This window comes from Belonocnema kinseyi, chromosome 3, assembly GCF_010883055.1.
Source record: "Belonocnema kinseyi isolate 2016_QV_RU_SX_M_011 chromosome 3, B_treatae_v1, whole genome shotgun sequence".
Lineage (NCBI taxonomy): Eukaryota > Metazoa > Arthropoda > Insecta > Hymenoptera > Cynipidae > Belonocnema > Belonocnema kinseyi.
Genome location: NC_046659.1, coordinates 61,233,871 through 61,246,519, shown reverse-complemented (window position 1 = coordinate 61,246,519; position 12,649 = coordinate 61,233,871). Strand labels below are relative to the sequence as shown.

The 12,649-nt window shown below is 28.7% G+C and overlaps 2 protein-coding genes across 2 annotated transcripts in view; one reads left to right on the top strand and one right to left on the bottom strand.

Annotated features, from left to right (window-relative positions):
* Positions 1 to 5,821, bottom strand: part of LOC117168957 (WD repeat-containing protein 43) — a 13,377-nt gene extending 7,556 nt beyond the window's left edge. Inside the window, exons 1-2 of the mRNA XM_033354961.1 lie at positions 5,413 to 5,821; positions 1,627 to 2,124 (exon numbers count right to left, since the gene is read on the bottom strand). Of these exons, the coding sequence (XP_033210852.1) occupies positions 1,627 to 2,124; positions 5,413 to 5,604 (690 nt within the window). The 5' untranslated portion in view covers positions 5,605 to 5,821. The remainder of the gene's footprint in view (positions 1 to 1,626; positions 2,125 to 5,412) is intronic.
* Positions 5,789 to 11,119, top strand: LOC117168958 (geranylgeranyl transferase type-2 subunit beta). The gene is made up of 6 exons (XM_033354962.1): positions 5,789 to 6,369; positions 6,823 to 6,927; positions 9,515 to 9,871; positions 10,079 to 10,223; positions 10,300 to 10,475; positions 10,594 to 11,119. Exons 1-6 carry the CDS (start codon positions 6,367 to 6,369, stop codon positions 10,804 to 10,806), a joined length of 999 nt encoding a protein of 332 aa, XP_033210853.1. The 5' UTR covers positions 5,789 to 6,366; the 3' UTR covers positions 10,807 to 11,119.
* Positions 11,120 to 12,649: the final 1,530 nt, after the last annotated feature.

Below are 12,649 nucleotides of genomic sequence, written 5' to 3'. Positions count from 1 at the left end.
AATTTGTCATAAGGACAACCGCAGGATTTCGCCGGGAGCGGTTGATTCAAAATATTTTGTTTTTAGTTGAATTCAACTATTTTTGGTATAAAATAAAAATCCTTTTCCGTTGAAAATGCAACTCCTTAGTTGGAAGCGGAAATACTTTGTTAAAAATTCATTTAATTGGTTGATAATTCGTGGTCTTGATTGAAAAACCTTTTTTCTTTGTTCAAAATGTAATTATTTTGTTAAAAATTGTGTTTTCTAGTTTGAAAATTATACTATTTTATTCAAAATATACTTTGCTTTTATTGAAAATTAAGTTTTTTAATGAAATTTAATTATGTTATTTTTAGTTGAAAATATATGTTTTAGGTGGAAATTCAACTATTTGTTGAAAATCCATCTTTTTTTAGTAGAACAGTACTACTCATTAGTTTAAACTTCGTCTTTTTGGTTAAAAATTGATTTCTGTGGTTGAAGATTGAACTATGTTGTTACAAATTCATTTCTTTTTTGGTTGGAAATTTAATTTACTAATTCAAAATTCATGCCTATTATTTTTGGAAGAAAGTTTACATTTTTAGTTGCAAATTCACGTTAACTACTCCATTTTTTGTGGAAAATTTACCTTTTTGTAGAGAAATGTAATCTTTTTCGTTAAAATTTTTTTTGTTTTGTAGAAAATTTAACTGTTCTATTTTTGTTAAGAATTCATTTCTTTGTTTGAAAAAAAAAATATTTAGTAAAAAAATCGTTTTTTATACAAAATTCATCTTTTGGGTTGGAAATTCATCAGTGTAATTAAAAAATTTATTTCTTTGGCTCTAAATTCATTTCATTTTAGTTACAAATAATTTTTCTTTAGCTGAAGCTGTAACTATTCCATTTTTGCTTGAAAATTTATGTTTTTAATTTAAAATTAATTAATTCTGCTTAAAAAAGTTTGTTTAAGAATTTCTTTTCTAATTGCAAGTTGAACTATTCTACTTTTAGTTTGTAAATGTACCTTTTTCAATTAAAAATTTCTATATTTTTTGGTTGAAAATTCATCTTTTGGGTTTAAAATTAAATTGAAAATCAGTATTTTTTAGATTAACGTTCATGTACTTTTTAAAAAATGAATCTTTTTTGTATAAAATTAATCATTTGAGTAGAAAATTCCATGAAATATTTGATGAAAAGTTAATTTTTTTATTAAAGATTCTTCATGTTAGTTAAAAATTCATTTCTTAGGTACAAAATATATATATTTTATTAAAAAACTCAACTAAAAATTTTTGTGTGCATTTATATTATTAATCTTCTAGGTGTATGGTTGGTTTTATACCTAGAAGAATGTAGAAATTGGGATATCATAGCAGCCCTGAATAAGACACTGTTTCATGAGAATAATACATTATCTATTACTTTGACTTCCTTTACCATTCAAATTAAGCGCCCTTTCCAATTTGCAGCGATACATTTACCCGTGAAATTTAAACAATGTAATTTTTCTTACTAAAGATAGAAAACACGAGTTTCTAAATCATAATTCAAAATGCTCATTAAATTCTGAAAGCACATAAATGTCGAGCACATACTCGAGCATATTTCCATGCCCGCGTTTATTATTAAATTAATGCTGCTTAAATTAAGTCTTACTTCATTGAGAGACCAGACGCTGAGGTACGAGTCTCCACTGGCACCACTGATGAGGTAACTAGTATCATCGTCTATCCTTACGATGTTCAAAGAATTAACTTGATTAACATGTCCAGTAAAAGTTCCGATCACGCCTTTCGTCGAAAGGTCCCACCAGGTTATAACTCTCTCACCAGTGAGGATTGAACAGCCGTCGGGTAAAATTGCAATGGCAGTCACTTTTCCTTTGCCCGATTTCCATTTACACTTGATACCGTTTTCCTGCATATTCCAGTGTATGATTTGGTGGTCCTCAGCTGCTGTAAAAAGACCAGTCCATGCTTCCCACGCAATCGCTGAAACGGACGTTGTGTGGCCATTTTGTAGTTGAACACTAACTGATGAAGAAGCTACGTCGAATATTGTTATGTTTCCGTTTGCGGAACCCATTGCTATTACTTCCTTTTGAAGTGATTCGTCCTCCATCGATTTCCTCTTCCGTTTCTTCCATGGCGAAGGCTGAAAAATATGATTAATAGTTTAACACAAAATCATGATCCTTTTAAATATGGTTTGATGACTTCTCAAATTTCAAAAAAATAGGTCCGTAGTTTGAGTTTATGTAATTGGAAACGCTTACAATTTTGAATAATTGAATTTTTAATACTTTAAGCTCAAAGTTACTTAATTATTACGAGATTTGCAAAAAAAATTCACGGTCAATGAAATAAAAAAATTACAACTATTAAAGCTAAAAAAGAATGAATTTAAAGTAATAAAAATATGCATTTTCAAAGCTTTTAAAAGCGCATTCTCATCACACGCTTCGCGCAAGCTACTGTGTTTACCTAGCGCTACGCGCTTAGTCATTGTATTTCCCCCACATTTTTGCATAGAACTGTTTAAATTAAAGGTCGTTAATGTGAATTTTCTTTTGTTGAAGCTCCTTCGGCTTTAACGAACGCATTCTCATTACGTGCCTCATGAGAAAAAGAGTCTTTCCAAAAATTTGATTTGTTTATTTCTATTATCAGTTTTCAATATTGAAACAAAAACTACGCATCCTATTAAGACATTATTTATAACAAATTTGTAGATCTCTTTTAGGTTAACAAGTTTTCTCTATTAATTTATTTATCGTATCTTCTGTAGGTTTCCCAAAAAGTTATTTTTTTATGTTCAATGTAATATTGCACGATTAAAAGAAAAACTACACGTCCTGTAAAAAGTAATTAGGGACAAATTTCTAGATTTTTTTGAGTGGACAATTTTTGTTAATTCATTTTTTTACGTATCTTGCATAGTTTGAACAAAAAATTGAATTTTTCATTTTTAATAATATTTTTTGTTACATTTAAAATGATTGTTTAATTGCTATTATTTATTTAAAATCCTCAACTTTGCCATCAATTTTTTACAATCTTTTTAAAACTTCAAAATATATTTTTGAATGATTCGAAGTTTTCCTAAAACTTATGTTTGAAATTTGGCAGGACAATTATTATTTACAATTTTTTTTAATGGTTAAATTTTGGTTTTAAACTAAAAATTTAAGAAGGAAAATGACCATTTTTCAGGTAAATGACGCATGTAATTTTTAACTTCAATTTATATTTTTATAATCTTAATTGTGCGTATAAAATCCTTAATTTTTTCAAATTATTGTTAACTAGCTATTAATTTTAAAAAATAAAAAATCAATTTAGAAAAATTAATTTTTTTTTAAATTAACATTTTCTAGATTCTTTTTTGACAATTTTGGAAATCTTTTTACATATTCTCTTAAAAATAATTTTTCAAAATAAAAAATAATTCTCAATTTGCGCAAGAATTATTTTTAAAAACTTGATATTCTTATGAAACTTCTCACAATTCTCAGAAAGGTTTAAATTTTTTGTTCAAAATCTGCTAAACTCTACATTTTCTTTTAAATTATTTGAAATTATTTTAAGTTTAAAATTAGTTTTGAATCATTTAAAAACATCGTAACATCTATTAAACTTACTATAACTTACTTTAACTTACAATTTTTACTTACACATACATAAAAATAAAAAAAAAATTACCTTATAAGTTAAAAAGTTTGAAAATAGATACAATTAACATTGTAACTTTCACCGTCTAAATTTAGCTCCCTGAAAATTTTAACGGTTCAAGCCTTTCTATTTCAAAGAATTCAGTTTCAAATTGATTATTTTTGAATATTTAATTTATAATCAATCATTTTAAATGAACAGTAAGACATGATAAATATTAAATAATTGCTATTTTCCATAATATACAAATTTCAAAATGAATAGTTAAAAATGGAATATTTTAGACTGGAAAAATATTCGAATAGAACTAAAAATTAAAAAAAAGCGTTTAAATTATGAATCTTTTCATTTGAAGTATTTTTAAAATTAAAAATAGCTTGTAAGGTTTCATTCGAACGTTTATATTTGGTTAACTAATAAGCCTTTCGAATTGTCGCTGTTTAATTTTTAACGTTAAAATCTGTAAATTCTTTTTATTTTAAAGGATTTAGAATCATGTTATAAAATCAATTATTGTTTACTTTTAATACTTAAAGTACAGTTTAATTTATAAAATCAATGATTACTTCATATTTACAGTTGATAAACGGAGAACGTTTTTATCAATACATTTCAATTTCAAACACTTCGAATTTTTAATTGTACAAATAAAATTTTAAAAAGTGAAAAGAGAGAATAATTATTTAAAATTACATGATATAATGTGACATAAAATTGGCGATATCTTAAATAATTGTATAGATTTTTCTTATAAACATTTGTAAAATTCCCGGTCTTGCAAAATTACAGGTTTACCGGTCATCCTGAATTACCTACTGAAAATTAAACAACAGCAAACTCAAAGGCTTTAAAATAATCCATTTTAAATTTTTAACATTTAGAATTGAATCATATCAATTTTTAAATCTTCAGTATTGTAAAATTACAAATTTAAATGGTTAAACAGATTTTAAATTACCGACCTTTTGGTAAAAATAGTCTCTTATCCAGTTTCTCCTATTCGCACAGAAAAAAGAAGACTATTCGTAAAATTGAAAACTTCAAATTCTAATGCACAAAAAGAACTGTTTCAAATTTAAATACTCAAAATTAACAATTCAATATTAGAAAATTGATTAATTTAACTATGGCAAATTCAAAACATAAACTTCTATTTAAAATTTTTTGAGCGAAACATTACTGCACTATAAAAATGTTAAAATAATCGGTTCTTTTATTAGTATAAATTTAAATAATAAAAAACTGAAGAATTTTTATATTATTACAAAGACTTTGTTTATACTATTAAGTTTATTTGTACTTTTGAGTTTCCATAAAACTATTTAAATCAATTTGAAATTCCGTTATTTTTAAGCAGTCTATGCGAACAAATAAGAAAATATCAATAAAAAATAAACTAAAACAAAACTTTTGAACGTATAAATCGATAATCACATAAATGAATTAAAAATAAGCCCTTACACCAATTTGCTACAGTCTTGAATCATTTATTTAAAAATAGGATTAAGCAACAATTCAAGATAAATATAGTAGTCCATGCTTCTTAACGTTTTTTTGTTCAGGTTGTTCAGAGTTACAAGTATCTAACCTCACTTTTTAGGTTTCCAGAATAATACTAATTGTCTACAAAAAATTGATGGAATCTTTCAGGAAAAAGGACTAAAAAGTAAAATGAAATGGGAAGAATATTTTAACACGAAAATTGGACAGGGTAGTAGGAAACTATCAGGTGAGATTGTAATTGATGAAAAATAAAAACCACATGGCATACCGAGCTTGATGATTGAAGGCTCACAGTTATCCATCTCAGTACACTGCAAGGGGATTTTAAATGTTGATTAGGAACATAGTCTACTTTTAGGCGATTTGTGGCCGTTTCGTAAATCTTTAATTTGCCATCAATGCCGCAATTTGCTAAATATTGGCCGTCGTTGGAAAACGCGCAACAACCCGGACTCGCCATGTTACAACACAGATGACTGAACCTGAAGTACTCCTGAGTTGAGAACACTTTACCACGATTCACGAATACAACTTGGCGCTCTGTTCGGTTTGAAATGCAATTTTTATGAAATAACCATCAATATTATAAATAATTCGGGTGCATGAAATGTAAAATTCAAAAGAATTATATTAATCAATATCCTCTGTGATCATTAAATCATAAATTAGATTTGAAAAAATTATGTTGGAGCAGAAAAGTAGAACATGCTTTTGGAGTAGCTTTGTGCGCATGAGTGAAGACATGTCATGTGCAGTGACAGTAGCGCAGTAACTTCGCTAGTGATTCTTAAACATTGTTGTAACAACGGCCGAAAGTTATTTAAAAAATAGGGGTTTCAGTCGCTTACACTATTTTTAGTGAAATTATACGAAAAAAAAGGATTGAGAGTTTATTAAGACTATTTTAGTGTTTATGTGATGAGCACAAGGTAAACAAGTACTACGAACAGTTAAATGACATTTTGTTTTGAGGTTATGAAACATATGCGGATTTTATTATTTATTAATTTGACTGACTTCATTAAATTGAAAGTCCTCAATTAAGAGAGCCTATTCATAAACAAGTGTAGTGAAATGAATCGAAGGATGCCCAGGATGGGTGGATTTAATCATTAAATCATCACTTTCAAGAAATTTACGTGATCCAAAAGTAAGGTTGCAAAAGGAAGAAGAATCAGAAAGAAATCGGGGGCAAGTTTTGAAGCGATTTTTTTTCTTAAAAATGGTAAGTAATTGTTATTTATATTATGAATTTTTGCGTTTATTGATCTAATAACGTTTATTTAGAGAATTTTCATAATCTTGTATACATATTATGTATTATTCATTTATATAATCGCTTTTTTATGGTATTTTGATGATTAAAATGTTGAAACTTATTTTTCATTCATTAATTTTTCTTTCAAAATTTCTTGCTTCTTTTGCATTTTTAAGTTTTTTCAATTCGTCATTGTATTATACTGCGGTTTGGTTTTTCTATTACATACTATTGAATTCTACAGCAAGTTATTGGATTATAAAGATGATTATAAATTGTCAAATAAAACTGATGAAATACAAATTCTCTAAAAATATAATATTTTAATAAAATTGTTATCACAGGATGTTCATCTATCAACGAAATGTTACTTACATTATTATGAATGGCATTAGATAATATTTTTATTGATTTTAACAGGCATTCTTAAGGAAAGATATTGAACTGCCAGCTGAAATTCCACCATTATTGTTGGAAAAGCATGCAAATTATCTCCTTTCGTATGGAATGAACAAAGACGATTATGTAAGTCTAATTTAATAACAATATTACATCATATATTTTCTTTATATTTATACTTATAAGAATTTTTTTGTATTTAATGACAATTTTTTTACATAAAATATTTGCGTTATTTTGTAAGTCAAAAATAACAATTGAATATGTTTATGGAAGCTCAAAATATAAAAATTATAATTTCATCGTATTCTTTTTCAAAATAAAATTAATTTAAAAAGTATTAGCCATAATACAATATTTTGTTAATATTTTCGCTTTCACATTTCTTTATAAGGGTGATTACCAAAATATTGATCACTTTAGACAACGAGATTCTCTAAAATAAAGTTTTGAAACCACCTAAAATGTTTTTTCAAAATTAAATCCAATCCGAGGTAGTATGGAAAAATAACTATTAGAGATAAAGGAATGTATTTGTGATGGATATGAATTTTGCACGTTGCTGAATATCGCGTTACAGGACATCTGACTGTGATCAAACAGAAAAATGTCAAAGTTAAAAAAAATATATGCAGAGCACATTAAATTATTTAAGAATAATATAATTAGGGCCTATTCCTGTTTTGAATTAAATTTGTATTCGGAGTGCGAAATTGGCTAATTTATGAAGTTTTTGTGTAGAGTTCTTAAATTCCCGAGAATTTAAGTTCAGGTTATATAACCGACAATATGACAGAATTTATGATTGTTAAAAATATTTGTATTGTTTAGGTTATATCAGCGGTTGAATATACATTATCTTATAGCTCAGACATATTCAGGAATTACAGTGTTTCATATACAAAAGAAAAGAATTTTAAAACCAAAAAGACGAATTTCCAACAAATAAATATTTTTCACTCAAAAAATAAATAAAAGTTTATCTAAATTGAACCTTCTAACCAAAAGACAAAAATATTTTTCACAAAAATGCAATTTTTTAACAAAAAAATAATACAATCATAAAAAATGGAAAAGTTCCTTTTTCTGTTAAAAAATGAATTCTAAACAAAAAAAGAAGTATTTTCCACTAAACAGCTATATTTTTAACCCGACATAAACCTTCAATGAAAAAAAAATTTCACAATGTGACTTAACTTTGACCCAAGTACTTGAATTTTCAATTAAAAAAGATTAATTTGTAACAAAATGATTAAACTTTCAACCAACAAGATAACTGTTTAACTTAAAATATAAATCTTTAGCAAAAAAAGAGTGATTTCTTAACAAAGCGATTCAACGAAAAGTTTTAAACAAATTAATTGAATTATCAAGGAAAGAAGAACGATTTTTAACTAAAAAGTTCGATTTTCATACAAAAAATGAAATTTTTCTATAACAGGTGAAGCTTCAAATCAAAAAGATACATTTTCAAACAAATAGTTGAATTTTCTGTTGAAAAATATTTTAGTCAAGTTTTCACGATCAAACTATGAATTTTCTAACAAGAAATAATTTTCTACTAAAAAAATTCAATTTTCAATCCAAAAAGACTGGTTTTCAACCAAAAAGGATGACTTTTTAACCAAATTGTTTAATTCTCCGGCAAATAGTTGCATTTTTATCAAAAAATATAAAATTTATTTTAAAGCAAAATAATGCCTTATTTATTTATTTATTATTTTAACAATATAGTTAAATTCTCTACCAAATAGTTGCATTTTTATCCAAAAAAGATCAATTTTGTGCTAAAACAGATGGATTTGTGATAAAAAACAATTTTTTTTATAAGTGGAACTTTCATCCAGAAAATATTTCAGTTCATTTTTCAACACTAAAAAATAATTTTTAAACAAAAAGTAAATTTTCTACGAAATAGCTAAGTTTATTCAAGAAAATATTATAATAATTTAATTTCTAACCAAACAGTTGCATTTTTATCAAAAACAGATTTAATTTCTGCTAAAGCAGGTAAGCTTTAAAATAAAACAGACAAACTTTTTAAAAAAGAGTTGATTTTTCAACCGAAAAGTTAACGAAAAAATGTTAATTAAAATAAATTCCGAGATTCTCATAAATTCTCAGAGAATTTATTTCTCGGTTATATTCTCGGTAATATTCCCATTATCGTTACCGTTCTCAAAGTAATATAACCGGCTCAGAACTCTATTTTTGTGTAAAACTTTTTTTTGGTGCTCTTTGTGCACAAAAATGATTGAAATTAGCCGATTTCTCACTCCGAATACAGATTTGAGTCAATACAGAAATAGGCCCTGATTATCTAAAAAAATGCAATTCTAGTAGTACTTATGGAGAAAGATGAGGCACTCAAACTTCGAGATTGTGTCTTGGTTCTAACTTCCTACAAAAGTGACGATAACTCTGCAACTGTAATTGTAAATAAAAAAATAGCCTAAGTTTGTAATTCTGCAGTTACTTCTGAAATAAAGCGCGTATTGACAATTAGATTTTAAGCTTTCTCTGATGTTAAACTAGATAATGCCATAAATTTAAAAAAAGTGTCATATAAAAAAATTGGCATATAGGATATTATCGGAGAAAGTACGCTTAATAAAACCTTTAATTAATAAAATTATGTCTCTGACTACAAGCGTATAGTATTCCAGGGACACAATATTGTCAAGCTTTTGATTTTACCCATTTATTTCTGCAGACATATTGTATGACAGAGCACTTAAGGATGTCAGGAATGTACTGGGGCCTGACAGCTCTGGATCTTATGGGTCAATTGGATCGCACAAATAAAGAGGAAGTTTTAGAATTTATACAAAAATGCCAACACGATTGTGGAGGAATTGGTGCTAGTATCGATCACGATCCTCATTTGTTACATACTTTAAGCGCAGTCCAAATACTTTGTACATTTGATAATTTGGATGTGATTAATGTCGACAAAGTTGTAAAGTATGTAAAGGAAAGACAACAACCCGATGGAAGCTTCACCGGGGACATTTGGGGTGAAATAGACACCCGGTTTTCATTTTGTGCAGTCGCTACCTTGTCCCTCTTGGTAAGGCCAACTTAAATTATTATTCTTTAATAATTGTAGAAATAGTGGCCTTTTAACAATGAAAACAAAATAATCGTGAATTTACTATTTTTTGGTTTGAAAGTTTTGATTTTATTTGCAAATAAAAATTCTTTTATTAGAATGAATCTATTTAAAAATAAGGTTAGATGCTTTCACAGGGGCATTAAAAAACTGTTTTGTTTTAAGGGACGATTAGATGAAATAGACGTGGAAAAGGCCGTAGAATTTATAAAGAGTTGCATGAACTTTGATGGGGGGTTTGGTTCAAAACCAGATTCTGAAAGTCATTCTGGTCTAATTTATTGTTGCGTTGGTATGCTATCGATAACAGGTACATATTAATTTCCTGCATTATTCACTATTCCGAAATATTTTGCCAAACCCAATAAATAATATTTTTTTTTCAGGCCATTTGCATATAATAGACCAAGATAAATTAGGATGGTGGTTATGTGAAAGGCAATTAAATTCTGGTGGGCTAAATGGCAGGCCAGAAAAATTACCCGACGTTTGCTACTCTTGGTGGGTTCTCTCTTCTCTTGCGATTTTGGGCCGTTTGCATTGGATAGATAAAGATCGATTGGTATGTCTTTTAAATTTTTGCATTGAAATCTCTTTAATTTTTCAAAAATGAACAGAGTTTTCTGTATAACATTATATATTTCTGAAGTCCTATTTAAATATAGTTGTTTCTTTTGCAGCTGGAGTTTATACTATCGTGCCAAGATGTAGAAACTGGGGGATTCAGTGATCGACCCGGTGATATTGTGGATCCATTTCACACCTTATTTGGCTTGACGGCTGTATCTTTGTTAGAAGCCGAGCCGACTTTAAAGGCAATTAATCCTACTTATTGCATGCCACATTACGTCATAGATCGTCTAGGTTTGAAACCAACTCAATTAGAGAGATGACTTATGACCGAGTGAGCCTTTTTTGAATATTATATCCATCTGATACGTACCCGAACCAGAAGATGGCAGCACTCAGTTGTTAAACCAATGAGAACAGTTCGAAAGCAAAGCTATCAGGATTCAAAAATTTGCCGCTTAAAAAACGAAATCATTTTTTCAGAAAAAGGATCAAACTTTTTGAAATTGAAATTTGTTGGTTGAATCTAGGTGTAGATTCTTCGCTCAATAAAATCACTCTTCACATTTAAAAAATTATATACTTTTTCATATTTTCAAGCCTAATAAATGGACCACTGGAATGTCTATTCAGTTACTGGGGTTTTTTCATTCGACTGTACCAAAATGAATATTAAAAGTGTTTTTATACTTTATTACAACGAAAAGGACTTTTTTGTAGATAATTACGACAATATAAGTTATGCAATTTGCAACTCTTTTTAATATTTTGAAACATTTCAAGTCTTTGAAATCTTGACTTTTTCATTCACGTTTTTCAAGCGGGAATAATAATGGCGCATGCGCACTATGAAACGTGTCTACTTTGCGAATCGGCGCAATGGACGCGCGTGCGCACTTCAGAGATGCGTAACTGCGCACCAGCAAAATACAAATATTTAAAAAAATGTTTGTATCTGGACGCACGGTAGAAGTGGAACTTCGAAGAATTATTTAAGTGGAATGAATTCATGGAATTCATCAAATGCACGGAAATCATGGAATTCATAGAGTTTACGGAAGCCATGGATTTCGCGGAATTAATAGAATTCATGGAATTCTGTGAATTAATTGAAAGAAGGTTAAAATAAAAATGTGCTATATAATTTTCTTAGGTGGTTTTTTTGCAAAAAGTAGCGTGTACTATACGCACACAAAAGCGATTACTACTTTCGACTCGTGCTCCGAGCCTGCGGCACATGCTGTCAGCTTCACACTCTTCGGAAATAGTCTATTTTGCGCACTTGTATCACAAATAGTGATTTTAAACCTATAGCTGCTGCGCTTTCGTACTTTGAACAAATGATACTTGAAAGATTGTTTTTGAGCAGTGAATACTGATTGGGCCATCTCGAAATAATTTACCGTAAATGTCAGCATTTTTTGGATGCTGTAAATTTCCGTCAATATTGGAAATTTTTCGTTTTTCCGTAAGGTTTTTTATGCGTTAAAGGGGGAGGGTCGGTAAGGCCGGTTTTTGGCCTAATTTATTTTTGGACCAAAAAATCTGAAAAATCATGGTAGTATATTATAAGTATCCCGAGTCGATTGAACGCTAAACGGACTACCCCCCAGCCACCCCCACCCCCCTACAAATATAGGAAACACCACTACCCACCAACTGTATTTTCGCAAGATTTGACACTCTTAAACATGTATTCTGAGGTTAGCTCGGGTTTACTATGGTTTTCGGGGTCGTCGAATACAAATCTGGCGTCCTTTGACTTTTATCGCGTCAGGTTCAAGGTCATTTGAAAGTCAAATCGATAACATATTTTTTTCAGAATTTTCTCTCGATTTGACCTTCCCATGACCTTGAACCTAACGCGATAAAGGTCAGCGGACACCAGGTTCGTAATCAGCGACCCCAAAAACCTATAACATATTTTTTTTAAATTTTTTACCGGTTTTTCTCGATTTGACCTTCAAATGAACTTGAACCTGAAGAGATAGAGTTCAACGGATGCCAGATTCGTAATTAGCGACTCCAAAAACCTATAACGTATTTTTTTGGATTTTTTTACCGTTCTCTCGATTTGACCTTCCAATGACCTTAAACCTGACGCGATAAAAGTCAAAGGACGCCAGATTTGTATTCGGCGACCCCGAAAACCATAGTAAACCCGAG

Bases quoted from the DNA above. Each gene is read 5' to 3' on its own strand.
- LOC117168958 (XM_033354962.1), top strand. The intron at 6,928-9,514 runs GTAAGTCTAATT...TTATTTCTGCAG, and splicing joins GAATGAACAAAGACGATTAT to ACATATTGTATGACAGAGCA. The intron at 9,872-10,078 runs GTAAGGCCAACT...TTTTGTTTTAAG, and splicing joins TCGCTACCTTGTCCCTCTTG to GGACGATTAGATGAAATAGA.